The sequence below is a fragment of the Tachyglossus aculeatus genome, chromosome X1, assembly GCF_015852505.1.
Source record: "Tachyglossus aculeatus isolate mTacAcu1 chromosome X1, mTacAcu1.pri, whole genome shotgun sequence".
In the NCBI taxonomy this organism is placed as follows: domain Eukaryota; kingdom Metazoa; phylum Chordata; class Mammalia; order Monotremata; family Tachyglossidae; genus Tachyglossus; species Tachyglossus aculeatus.
Genome location: NC_052101.1, coordinates 59,164,782 through 59,178,697, shown reverse-complemented (window position 1 = coordinate 59,178,697; position 13,916 = coordinate 59,164,782). Strand labels below are relative to the sequence as shown.

At 42.6% G+C, this 13,916-nt stretch overlaps 1 protein-coding gene and 1 non-coding gene across 3 annotated transcripts in view; both read left to right on the top strand.

Annotated features, from left to right (window-relative positions):
* PDZRN3 (PDZ domain containing ring finger 3) overlaps nucleotides 1-13,342 on the top strand; it is a 292,595-nt gene extending 279,253 nt beyond the window's left edge. For both annotated transcript variants that reach the window (XM_038772284.1, XM_038772285.1), the window contains 5 exons: nucleotides 3,437-3,535; nucleotides 5,760-5,822; nucleotides 6,419-6,520; nucleotides 9,555-9,671; nucleotides 10,857-13,342. In XM_038772284.1, the coding sequence (XP_038628212.1) occupies nucleotides 3,437-3,535; nucleotides 5,760-5,822; nucleotides 6,419-6,520; nucleotides 9,555-9,671; nucleotides 10,857-12,422 (1,947 nt within the window). In that variant the 3' untranslated portion in view covers nucleotides 12,423-13,342. The remainder of the gene's footprint in view (nucleotides 1-3,436; nucleotides 3,536-5,759; nucleotides 5,823-6,418; nucleotides 6,521-9,554; nucleotides 9,672-10,856) is intronic.
* Nucleotides 3,916-4,054, top strand: LOC119920571. Its single transcript, XR_005448305.1, has one exon. It is a non-coding gene; the product is annotated as a small nucleolar RNA SNORA7 (small nucleolar RNA).
* Nucleotides 13,343-13,916: the final 574 nt, after the last annotated feature.

Genomic DNA, 13,916 nt, shown 5'->3' with positions numbered 1-13,916 from the left:
TTTCTAGTGGTGATGGGTTGCCCTGAGCCATCCATACCCTTTTGCCCCTTGAGATTCGTGGCCTACAGCAAGGTTAAGATTGCAATCTGTGGTCAAGGAATACAGTATTTTGGCGCAGTCTTTTGCTAAACCATTGTTAAGTGTGTCCAAAGTAGAAAGCATCAGCCCTGGGGGATTCAGAATATCAATAGATTAGATGGTATATTATCAGTAAATTAATGGCATTTATTGGGCATTTACTATGTTCAGTGCACTGTACTAAGTGCTTGGGAGAGTACAATACAACAAAATTAGCAGACATATTCCCTGCCCATAACAAATTCACAGTCTATGACTTGTGTGCTTTATGGGATTTAAGAGATCATTTGGTGAGATAGAGAAGTTGGAAAAAATGAGGTTTGTATATATAAGTGTATGTGTTGGATTCTTCCTCTTTAGCCTCAGAGCTTCAACTAGTATTCAGAAAGAGTACACACTCCCCCAGAGCCACAGAAATATCTTCTCTCAGCTTCCCTTATTGACCACAAGGATAACAGTGGTATTTGTTAAGCACTCACTCTGTACAAAGTACTGTGCTAAAGTGTTGGGCTAAATACAAGATAATCAGGTTGGACACATTACCTGTCCCACATGGAGCTCACAGGCTAAGTAGGAAGGAGAACAAGTACTTAAGCCCCATTTTCCAGATGAGAAAACTGAAGCCCAGAGAAATCAAGTCACCTGGGCCACCTACCTGGGGTAGGTAGAAGGTAATCATGTTGGACACAGTCCATGTCCCACATTAGGCTCACAGTCCTAATCCCCATTTTACAGATGTGATAACTGAGGCACGGAGAAGGTAAGTGGCATGCCCGAGGTCATGCAGCAGTCAAGTGGTGGAGCCAGGATTGGAACCCAAACTTTGGTGCTGCAGGCTTTGTTTTTTAAGTTGTAGCCAAACAATCCTTTGTCAGAAGCCTGATGAATCACTTGTTCCATTTCTTTCTTGGAAAATGTTACTTTTAATCTTAATTTCACACTTTTAGCAACTTTCTGATGTTTCCACTTGAGGTCTTTTCAAGTGCTTCCTTGTGTATTGGTATTGTTTCTGATGTTGACTGGTCTGTTTCAGAGTCAGCAGAAGGAGCAAAGCATGTTTTGCAATGCCATGCCATCTTATCCCAGATTCACGTTTAGCATTTAACCCATAGCCCTAGTATCAGCCCAGTTCAACTGATCACTTGAGGGAGCCAAACATACAACTTAGCATCATTTTCTAGATCTGCTGTATTGCTTGCCTTATCATAGGGGCATGGATTGTTTAACCTCAAAAGCTGGCTGAGCAGTCCCTAAAGCATTTCCTATAAACTTCCTGGGGGATACAACCCCATTCAGTGTAAGTACAAAAAATCTTTTCTTCAAATACAGTGTATAAGATTCTAAGCTCCTCAGGGGCAGGGACCTGATCTCACCTCTAGTTTATGTTCCTAAGCCACCCTGCGTATTGTAGGCACTTATTTCATTCATGCAGTTGTATTAATTGAGCACTTACTGTATGCAAAGCATTGTACTAAGCGCTTGGGAGAGTATACTACAACAATCAACAGACACATTCCCTGCCCACAACGAGCTTGTACTCAGTAAGTGCTGTTGTTGATGATGACAATGTGTGGAGATTAGGGACAAAGGATGTAGCTCTGTCCAGCACAACTGATCTATATTGCCTTCACCTCTTTTAAATGACTTCAGTTTCTTTGCTAGCTAGCCCTGATAGGTGAAAAACTTTCAAAGAGCAAAAGTGTGAATTCATTGTTTGAGCTCTGAATTCCAAATTCTATTCAGACACTAGGTACTTGAGACCAAAAGTGCCTTTGGAACAGATGCTTTGCCCTGGGGTGTAAAATGATACTCCCTCCTCCAATGTTGTGAATTTGGGGGGAAGACAGACCACGTGTGAGCCCGGAGGCATTAATGCAAAGGGAAGAAGAGGGTCAGGATGCTGTCCTTGCTAACACTCTCTCTCTGCTAAGTACTTTAGGTCTCCTATAAGGCAGTAACAGAATTAGGGAGGATTCTTCAGATGCGCATGTCTGGAAGTGTGTTATCTTCCACTAGACTGTAAGCTCTCGGAGAAGCAGCATGGCTTAGTGGAGAGATCACAGGCCTGGAAGTCAGAAGGACCTGTGTTCTAATCCTGGGCTCCACCACTTGTCTGCTGTGTGACCTTGGACAAGTCACTTAACTTCTCTCTGCCGCAGTTACCTCATCTGGAAAATGGGAATTAGGATTGTGAACCCCATGTGGGATTAGCTTGTATCTACTCCAGTGCTTAGTACAGTGCCTGACACATAGTAAGTGCTTAACAAGTACCATTTTTTTTTAAAAAAAAGACAGACAGAATTAGAGTCATGCAGCTAGCACAATGGTGCCTGTGAGCAGCCCTACTCAAGAACAGGGGAGTGCAAGTAAGATGGTGATATGTGTGGGCCTAGAGAAAGAGAAGCCTTCTCGAAATGACAATCAGTGGAAGAAAAGCACCATAGTTGACTCCTATCAACATGTGGAGATCCTCCTATTTTCCAGCTGACAATCACATGGTGGTTAACAAACCCAGCTAAATGATTGTTCTAGGGATTATTTTGTCAGGAACACTAATACCATAAGACTGGAAATTTTCTGCAGCATGAATTTTATGTCTACTTGGCTGGTTGGTGGTTTGTCAAGATTTCCACAGACAGTGCCATAACTTTCCTCCTTCACACTCCAGGTTTTTGCTAGTTTTGACCCTCTTCTTTCTGAAACATGATGAACTTTGTAACAAAAATGTGTTACAGCTTAGTTGATGCTGTTTTCTGTTCTCTTGTGTCATCCATAAGGACCTCAATTTGCTTTTTTCTAATTTAGTTTGTTGTAGTAAAGGCTGAAACTAATTTCTAGATGGTAAGTACTGCAGCTGTTTTGTAAAACATTAATTGCATCCTATCATGTTATCTTCTTTCTTGGATCAATTTATGCAGTGATCCCTCTTTGCAAGTTATATTACTGTGAAAATTAAAGGAACACAAAGCTAAATAATCTAAGAAAACAGTTTGGAAACATTTGTTCTGAAAGTGTTGAATGGTCATTGTATGAAAACATCTTTGTGGCAGACCTTAAAATAATACTTTTTAAAGAGTCTTCCAGCTTGACATTGAATGAAAGATAGGCCATTTTTCTTTTTATTAAGATCAATAAAAGAACTATTTTCAAAATGACTTTATATTGATTGAAAGGTCAAAAATGTCCCAGGAATTGATCTTTTGTACATAATCACTTTTAGCAAGTTAACCTGCTGTATGCAGTAAAATGAAAAGTGATCCAGTATATCATTTAAACAAAATATTTTCAAATGATTTGATTTATTACATTGTCATCTGATGGTTTCTCATTTTGCATGTGTTTTTTTTTTTCCCTCTAGGAAGTAGACTTATATAGACTGAATAGCCAAGACAAACTTGGGCTCACTGTGTGTTACAGAACAGATGATGAGGATGACATTGGTATTTACATAAGCGAGGTAAGGTTACATGTAATACAATTTAAATTCTTTCCTACCTCATCTCAGTTCTGGAGACTGATTGCAACAGCTTTTTCCATCCATATAGGTAGAGTGCATATAAACACGGCAACGGCAAGCAAGGTTGTCGGTGTTTCCTTTCTACTTTTTCTTTTTTGCAAACTTTTATCCAGTAATTGTATACATTTTTGCATTAAAAAATGTAGCATATAACTTGTACTTGGTTATACTGAGCACCTGAGCTGTTTGTCATGGTTTTCTATAGGGGGAAGAAAAGGAACTTCTTTTGCTTCCTGCATATGCATAGATAGGTGCATAGATAGATAGGCACATAGATATAGATGCATCTGTATGTATTTATGGTTCCCTAGCTGTCCTCTAGCCTCTCAGGATCATACCTGGAGAGTTTCCAGTACTCTTCCAGTCTCATCTATGGGAGGGAGAGTCAAGCAGAGGCATACCCATTCCATTCCATAGCTTGGGTAGTGGCTAGTGAGTGGAAGGCAATCTGCTACAAGTCAAAACTCACCTGTGCTGGACAGCAGTGGCATTGGAGAGAGTCGAGTGTGGAGACTCAAGTTTATTGTGCAAAAGAAGACAATGGTGAACTATTTCCATATTTTGATCGAGAAAACTCTAGGGATACACTACCAGAACGATTGCAGATGGAGGCAGGGCGTTCTGGGAGAGATGTGTCCATGGAGTCACTATGGGTTGGAGATGACTCGACTGCATAGACAAGAAAAGACAAGCTGCCCTCTGATTTTAAAGATGATGGTGTGGACAGTGAAACCCTACTTGGGTATGTGAGTGTGGCTGAAAAGGCTGATCTGTGACCAGTGCTGCCTTCGACATCAGGTGCACATAAAGATGGTTCCTTGCTGGGCTGCTGTGTTAGTCCCCACCTAGGGTCTGTGTCGATTTTCAGCCCTGCTTCTTAGGAACCCAAAAGTCATGAAGCCTCCACTCAGAGAGATTGCCCCTCTCCCAAATGCTGCCCACAGGGTGATCCATCTGCAATGGTGGTCTCCCAAGCGTCAACTGTCCCACCACATTGGTCAAGGCCCTGCTTTGCTGGGTCTTTAAAACTTCCCTTCAGCCCTTCCTCCTAGTGAGTACCCATTTTGGGTCCTGCAGGAGTCATAGGCCAAATGGAGCAAGGAATGCTTTTTAAAAAAAGGCTGCCCCAAATCCTTCCATAACTATCATATAATTAGAAAAAAAAACCCCTACCTAATCCCCTTTCCTATAGGGAGCAAACTGAAAGCTTCTCAAATAGTCTAAATTACTGGAATGGGTTTGGACTATCAGTCGCACAGTTGTCTTTTCAGCTACACTTGCACATGTGAAATTACCATTACATGCTAGTTTATGACACCTTTGCCTCAAATGACCCCATGTACCTGAATTTATAAGCCCTTCACTATAAGAGAATCAAACTCTACACTAGTATTTGAAAAGGACGATAGGAGAGCTACGCATCATCGCTATTATTCCACTGGACTGTGCATAGAAGTTTGATTATGAAGTCCATGTGTGTCTCTGGTGTCTAGAAGAGGTGGGAATAATAGCTTACTTTCATATAATAATACCCTATTATTTGATTTACAATGCCTTTGCTTGACAGTCACCTTATTTAGGGGACACACTCTAATCTCTAATACCACTTGCCATTATTTCACTTTTGATTTGTAAAGGCCAGATTTAGCAATTGTAGAAATAAAAAGATTTAGTGCAAAGCTGTATTTCAATGGAAACAGTAGTTGATGGATATCTAAATGGCTCATACTACCATGTTTAGTTTTTTCTGGTTATCATCTGAACATTAATTAGGCACTGTGATAAATATCACACAAAGACCAAATTAAATATTCACTGGCAAACATTTCTTCTGCTTCCACTAGCTTCTCAGGCTTTAGGTGCTATCTGTCCACTTGCCTGTAATGGGTTGTGACTAAAGCCTAGGCTCTACTGCTCTCTAAAAAGCAGTAGATGGAGACCATTTGAACTACCTCCCTCTAATGTTCCTCAGGTAGAGCCACTTCTATCAGAGAGCCCTTTTTCACCCGCTGGCTTCTCACATCCTTTCAAGGAAACAAGAAATGCTAACAGCCAGGATCCCATTTACGAGAGACTGGCTTTTGAAAACACTATTATGTGTGATGAAGTGGTTCTGAAAGACATCTGGGTTACCTCTTGAGCTTCTCAATCTTGTGTGTTTCAGATTGATCCCAACAGCATTGCTGCAAAAGACGGTCGCATACGAGAGGGAGACCGCATTATTCAAGTACGTCTACATCGTAGGCCTGATTCTGAACTATATTCAGTCAAGCGGGCATTTATTTACTAAAGTCATTTAAGTACAGATGCTAATTTTTTTTGCTCTATTCACTTCCCTTAGTTAAAAAGATTGTTGTGTTCATAACAAATGCTTCTTTATTGGCATTTAAATTGATGAGTATGTAGAGGACATTTTAGGAAAAACTCTTCCAACTTTTTCCAAAATATTACTTCAGTCCCGGTTTCCCAAATTTCCTATGAGGAATCATTTTCTAGAACTTGAATGAATTCTCTCTCTTATTTAAAAAGCTGCTCTTTCAGAAGCTCAAACACAATGTCCTCTCTTCTGTTGCAGACTTTCTATTAAGTTGATCACATTAATCGCTTTGCTAGTTCTTTTATTTCCTCTTCCTACCAATCTGCCTATGTTCTCTCCCAAACATTTCCTATAAAGATATCCATTCTTTGTGATTAATCTTAATATGTTCTGTTCCATGTGCTGATGGGTGAGGTTATAATGGAATTGATGAGATTAGGGCCTGGAGATATATTATCATTTGCATTGATTTATTGTTTTTTTGGTTATTTGTTCCCTTGTTTTAGATTAATGGCATAGAGGTACAAAACCGAGAAGAAGCAGTAGCACTTCTTACTAGTGAAGAGAGTAAGAATGTCTCCTTACTTGTAGCAAGACCTGAAATCCAGGTAGGGCAACCTCAAACAAATGAAAATATTGTTTTTGTAAATTTTTAGATTTTGATTCTCATAGCTTTTTAAGAAATGAGTCAGCTGAAATGAAGAATCTGCTTTAAAACTATGGGCAGTCTAACTTTCAGGGTCTAAATGTACCATAGGGTCAGAACAATTCCTTGCCATGTAAAACATTTTTGTTCCATAAGCTTTTCCCCAAATGAGGAATATGTAGAGGGTTCATATTTTTGGTGTACCTTGTATGAGTAGCTCCTTGTTGAGCTGCTTCAGTCAACTTTTAGGACATTTCCAGGATTTTTCTCACTTCAGTGGTATCGACAAGGGCTGTGTGGCACTGGACATTTCTCATTGTGGGAAAACTGTCAAAAAAGCAAAGAAGAAGAAACTAAAAAAAGGGATCCTACTGTGTTTTGGTGTCCTGGGCCTAGTAAGAAAATTCCAGAGTTGCCATCTGGACCAGTGGCTTTGTCGCTTCTGTGACCCAAAGTCAATTAAGAGAGCTAGAATCTACAACTTTCAAAGAAATGTGATTTACCAGGTGCTAGTCTAGAAATCAGGGTTGCAAGAGATTAAAGAAATTAGTTGATGTGAACTTTCTCATTTGGAAGGTAGAGCAGTACTGGTATATGGCAGGCACCAGTGTGATAACCAATAGTCAACTAACTGCTTATCCCTTTAATAATAATAATAATAATAATATTTGTTAAGCGCTTACTATGTGCCAGGCACTGTACTACCCACTGGGGTGGATACATCCAAATCAGGTTGGACACAGTCCCTGTCCCAGATGGGGCTCACAGTCTCAATCCCCATTTTCCAGATGAGGTAATTGAAGCACAGAGAAGTGAAGTGACTTACCCAAGGTCACACAGCAGACAAGTGGCAGAGCCAGAATTAAAACCCATGACCTTCTGACTCCCAGCCCTGTGTTCTAACCACTACAGCATGCTGCCTCACTAACGATCCCTTTGGTTCATTCTGTGGCCTAATCTCCCACAGGAAATATCTAGCTCTAAGTGTAACACTTTATTGAGTCTCTTTGCCCTTACAATATGTACGTTTAACTGTCAAATTTAGCAGTTATTGTAACTTAATGAATGAGCCTGCAAAATGGCTTCAGCCTCCTACCCACCCTCCTAGGCCCTGTCTCCTACTCCCACTGTGGGAGACTTTCCTAAAATCGCCCCCCATAGGAACTTGGAGGGGAAGTTGCAGACCTCCTGTTCAAAGCATTCAACTTATTGTTACCAAAGGCCTCTGCAATTGCCAGTGGAACTCCCATCTATAAAAGGGGTCAGAGGTGATCCCAAGAAATGTCAATCAATGAATCTCACTACACAAGTGGCAAATTAAGAGAATCAGCAATTAAGGTTAGCAACATTGAGAATAGCCCAATTTGTCAGGGGAAAGACATGCATGTGGTTAGAGGAGAACCAGTAGACATAATGTATTTAGATTTTAAGAAGGTCTTTCACAAGGTCCCATACCAAAGCCTTTTCAAAAAACAAATAAATATGGGGGTGAGAGAATGTTCTGTCATGTGATAGGAAACAAAAGGTCAATCATGAACAATCACTTTTCAGGGTGGAACATAGTGTAGTTCTCTAGGTATCAGTTCTAGGACCAGGTTTGTTGAATGTCATAATAATTGATCTGGAAAAAGGAGTGCACGGGGAAATCTCCAAGGCTGCAGGTGGGGATAAACTGCAGGAAGACCTCATAAAGCTGAGTGAAAGGGATAAAAACTGGCAAGGAGCTGTGATGGGAGCAAGCACATTATAATGTATGCAGAGGAAAAACAATCCAAATTATAACTACATAATGGTGGGTTCAGAGTGTCCAGTCTGTCATGGCTCAGGAAAGCAATCTGGGAGACAGTGCTGGCTGTTCTTTTAAAGTATTGGACCGCTTTGTGATAGCAACCCAGTGGACCAATGAGCTAATCGGTTTCAAAGGGAAAGGGATAGAAAACAAAAGACATGCTTTTGCCACTGCATAAGGCTAGGATACACCCGCACTTGGAATATTGAATGTGGTTATGGAGGCACAACTTGAAAAGTGTATAATGGAAGGAAAGGAAGGGGGGATTTGGGGAAAAGGAAGTGGCCAAAGAAGGAGGGAAGAGAGGAAGGGAATGGTACCTACTCTTTGTGCCATGCTGTCGTTGCAGCTGCTGGCAGCAGCCAAGCAACAGTGGCAGAGAATGGCAGTTTTCTGGACTTGGAAGCAGGGGGGGGTAGTTGGGCAGACCAGCCCTATGGGGTTCACATAGCCACCGCAGTGGCTGTGGAGCCCCATCCCTGAAACATCCCCCAGGCTGTTGGTGGGGCTGTGGGCTGAAACTGGTGTTCATCCTCACCGGTCTAGTGTGTAGAACAGTGCTTGGCACATAGTAAGCGCTTAACGAATACCATCATTATCATTGTTATTACCGTCAGGGGATTGAAAAGAGTGAAGCTGACACCTTGGGTCCACTTAGAAAGTTGGGGAGGGTGGAGCTGGTGCTCTGTGCCCTTCCCAAGGGCATGATGGCTCCCTTACCTTCATGGAGCTGGTCCCTCTGGGATGGAGCCCTGGCATAACCCTGCGATGGCATTTCTGAGGTTCTTAAAGTGATTACACGATGGACAGCTACACTGTGAAAATATCAAGGAAGGAAAACTGGAAGAATCTAAGAGTCGATCAGTCCGTTATATCTCTTGAGCACTATACTCAGCGCTTTGGGAGACTACAAAATGAGTAAAAGAGACAATCCCTGCCCGAAAGGAGCTTACAATCGAATGTCTTCCCAACTTGCTCTATTCATAACACTGTCTGGAGTATTTCTTTAAAGGGTACATACTTGAAGGTTAACTGAGAATATAACAAAATACTACTTCTATTCGGACAATCATTCCATAGGCAATTCCATATTCCCAAACCTAGGAGCTTTTCTTCAGTGTGCCACTCTGGGAGGAAATTTCAGCCAGTCTTTTTCTCTCTCAATAATATTTCTGAGGACCCATCTTTTTGTTCCCCCTTCATTTAGCTGGATGAAGGCTGGCTGGATGATGATAGAAATGATTTTCTGGATGATTTGCACATGGATATGCTGGAGGAACAACATCACCAGGCAATGCAGTTTACTGCAAACATACTTCAGCAGGTAACAAGCACACTGCTGTGTAGCCCACTCAGATCTTCCTTTGAGATGGGCTATACTGATGGCAAATGCTCTATAGCACCCCCACCCCAGCTCACTTATCTGGAAGCCACTAGATTTTCTGACTCCCCATAGAGAATAGCTACTAAAAGCATCACTAATAGTCAATATCATTTAAGTGCTTACACTGTGCTAAGCACTGGAAGAATACAGTATTCCGGCCCACAAGGAAATCACAGTCTAAATCACCAAATCTCTCTCAAAATCAAAAGCAACACTATCCAGCCATTTATACATTTAGAAACACCATAATGGCTCAGGCACATTTCACCTACCCTTGCCGGCCTAGTTCTAACTCTAACAGGCTTGATATTTGCAAATATCAAGCCTGTCCCGGCCCCATACCCGTTCCCATCATTCTCGGAGTCTGAGGCAGTTCTGGTGACGGTTTCAGCTGCTCCAGATGGGAATAGGTCTGCACCGGTTGGATGGCTGTGGGATCACCTGATGCTTGAGGCAGGGCCCTGGGGCCACTGCATCACACCAGGCTTGGGTATGGTACGCCCCGCACAGCTGGCAAGGCTTGCTCTAGCTGCTCTCTGGCAGGGAGGATCACCAGCAGCCCTTGCCGATCACCAAATGGTATCAGGTGGCGTGTGCCATGGCCAGAAATAGCACTTAGTGTTCCTCCTCACACACGGAATGCGGAGAGGAGGGCCTCCATGAGAAGTAGAGACTAGGCCTCACTCACATCACTCTACCAATTGAAGGTGATGGGAGCCTCCAATGCAAAGTGCATAGTGTTCGTCACCATTACACTTACCAACTGGTTTAGAAGAAGTTGAATGACCCACTTCTAAAGCCGAAATCTTCTCGAATACACTCCACCTTTAACCTCATAACAATCTAAACACGTCACAGGTTTTGAGGTAGGGTCATTTCTTCAGGCAAAACCTTTCACAATCATTAACAAGTTTAATCCTGCTGTAGCGACATGTGGAATGATGATTTTTCAGCCAAAAAACCCCAAAAATGTACGGTAGGAACTCAGGAAGTGCCAGAAATGTCAGATTTCCCACATCAAAAAAGACATGATCTGAGATAACAGATACAACAGTGAAAATCATTCAGAGGGTATTGAGAAAAAAAACTTTTCGCTTTCACCAATAATTTATTATCATTACTTAGAAAAAGCATGAGGAGGATGGAGGAACCACCGACACCGCAACCATATTATCTAACCAACATGAGAAGGACAGTGGCGTGGGACGCACTGATGAGAGTACTCGAAATGACGAAAGCTCGGAGCAAGAGAACAATGCTGATGATCACACCACATCTTCCACCATCTTAGGGAGTCAGCAGAAGCAAATGTACAGCCAGGACACCCTGGGAAGCGGAGATGTGCCATTCAGCAATGAATCCTTTATCTCAGCCGACTGCCCCGACACTGATTTCCTGGGGATCCCAGTGGAAGAGTGTGAGCGGTTCCGGGAGCTCCTGGAATTAAAATGTCAAGTGAAGAGCACCAACCCCTACAGCCTCTACTATCCCAGCGGTGCCCTGGAAATGAATAAAAGTGACCATGAGAGTGTGGACCGCGAGCTGGAGATGCTGAATGAGGAACTGCGCACTATAGAAATGGAGTGTCTGAATATCGTGAGAGCTCACAAAATGCAGCAGCTCAAAGAGCAGTACAGAGAGTCCTGGATGCTCCACAACAGCGGGTTCCGCAACTACAACACCAGCATTGATGCCCGGAGGCACGAGCTCTCAGACATCACCGAACTCCCCGAGAAGTCAGATAAAGACAGCTCGAGCGCGTACAACACAGGCGAGAGCTGTCGGAGCACCCCCCTGACCCTGGAGATCTCCCCCAATAACTCACTGCATCGAATTGCAGAAAGCATGGGCTGCCAAGGTAACGAAGGGGCAATGAGCAGTGGCGCAGCAAGCAAGGCAACCCAGAAGAACCTGCTAGCCATTACCGAGAGTCAGGACACCGACGAAGTCAAGTATGGCCCCTCTCCCAAGGATCTCGACCTTAGCAAGCAGCTGGAAAACAAAGACCGAAAAACCAGTGATGGAGGCAAAAGTCCCACTCAGGCTCCAAAATTTGGGGGCTCCTACCTTTCATCTTACCACAACTCTCCCTATAAACATGCTCACATCCCTGCTCACGCCAAGCATTACCAGAGCTACATGCAACTGATCCAGCAGAAATCCGCAGTAGAGTATGCCCAGAGCCAGATGAGCCTGGTGAGCATGTGCAAAGACTTGAATTCCTCCAACCAATCAGAACCCAGAATGGAATGGAAAGTGAAGATAAGGAGCGATGGAACCCGCTACATCACCAAGAGGCCCGTCAGAGACAGGCTGTTGCGAGAACGAGCCCTCAAGATCAGAGAAGAACGGAGTGGCATGACAACTGACGATGACGCCATCAGTGAATTGAAGATGGGCCGTTACTGGAGCAAAGAAGAACGCAAACAGCATGTAGTGAAGGCCAAGGAGCAAAGGAGAAGGCGTGAGTTCATGATGCAGAGCAGGTTGGATTGTTTGAGAGAGCAGCAAGGGGCAGAAGAAAAGAAGGAAATGAATATCATTGAACTAAGTCACAAAAAAATGATGAAGAAAAGAAACAAGAAAATCTTTGACAATTGGATGACAATTCAAGAACTACTAACCCATGGCACAAAGTCGCCCGACGGCAGTAGGGTGTACAATTCCTTCTTATCAGTGACCACGGTATAATTTCCATTGCTGCATTCTGTACATAAGAACACTACCACTGGAGTAGAGATTCCCTGCCTCGTTCAATGTGGCAAGTTTTTGTATATAAGATACATACCAGGCATTATGTTTATAGTTAAATCACTGCACTTCAAACCATGGGTGTCACGGCTCTCTTTTAACTGGAGAAAATCCACCCTTAATGTCTTTGATGGAATAGTTAACAAGCCAGAGCTTTTGGAAATGCTGACTGTACTTTTTTTACTTGTTGCCTTTTACATAGTGCTTAAATTTCAGAAATCCTATTAACCATTCTTACTCAGATTTCTTTAACCTATATTCATATTTGCAGAGTTATACGTGCTTTCTTCTGCCTAAGACACAAGTGCAACTGCCAGTGTATTTTTAGGAATTCCTCTTTTGTAACGTTACTTTGCTGTGTGTATTTGGTACACGTGGCCACTAGCAATATGTAGAACTAAGTTTTGGCTCAGAATCTTGGAACTCCTTTTGGTCGAGCTGTTGTTCTGTAACTGAATATTAACTCACCTATCCAACCAGCAATGTTTTTAGACGTGTGATTCACATTTAAACGTGTTTCTTTTTAAGGTTTCTAAGGAAGTATCTAGGTTTAACAGAAAGGGCCTGAAGCAAGAGTAGCCTGCAGCTTTAGAAGAGTTAAAAGCATGTTTGCAAATGTTGCAGTCTGTTGAAAGAATTTGCATGTTCAAGGAATTTGTTGATATGACAGATTGTGTAATTTTAAGTGCTCATTGTAGTAACTGTTCGCTTTGTAGATTTGAATGTACTGAATTTAAAAAAAAATCATGAAATCATGATTAGTTACCAACATGGATAAGATGAGGTAAAAGTAAATTATTTTCTATTTGACATGTTTTGAAACGATTCCTCACCAGTCATTTTCTTGGGTACATGTTAAATAAACCACCACATCTAAAATCTTTGGCAGGGTTGTTTTTTTCCTTTCTCACTATTATCATGGTATTTATTAAGCGCTTTCTTTGTGCCAAGCACTGTACTAAGCAGAGGAGTCAATACAAGATAACCAAATCGGACTGGGTCCCTCTCCTTCAAACGGCTCACGGTCCAAGCAGGGAGGCCAGCCATTGAACAAAGAGAGATTGCCAACAAATGAATTGCAACCAACATTAAATGCCAATTGAAGATTAATCCCAAATTAGCACCATTAAAAGGCGCTAAAAAAGTGCTTGGTTCTGTACTGCCGCAACTTTCCCAGCGTTTTGAAGGTTGTGGCATGCTTCACTCCTGCAGTCTCTGGTCAGAGAAGGGAGGCTGTTCCCACTTGCCCTCTCCTCCTATGGGAGGAGGAGTTTCACTCCCAGGATGGCAGGCAGGAGAAAAAAGGCAGCCCTGGCCAGGGGCCAGTTCTCCCCCAGTGCTGTAGCTCCTGCTGTGGAGGAGATTACTTCACTGTGGGTCCCAACTTCTGCTCTACTTCCCCTTCTGTGGATTTCACTCCCATGTGTCAGAGGG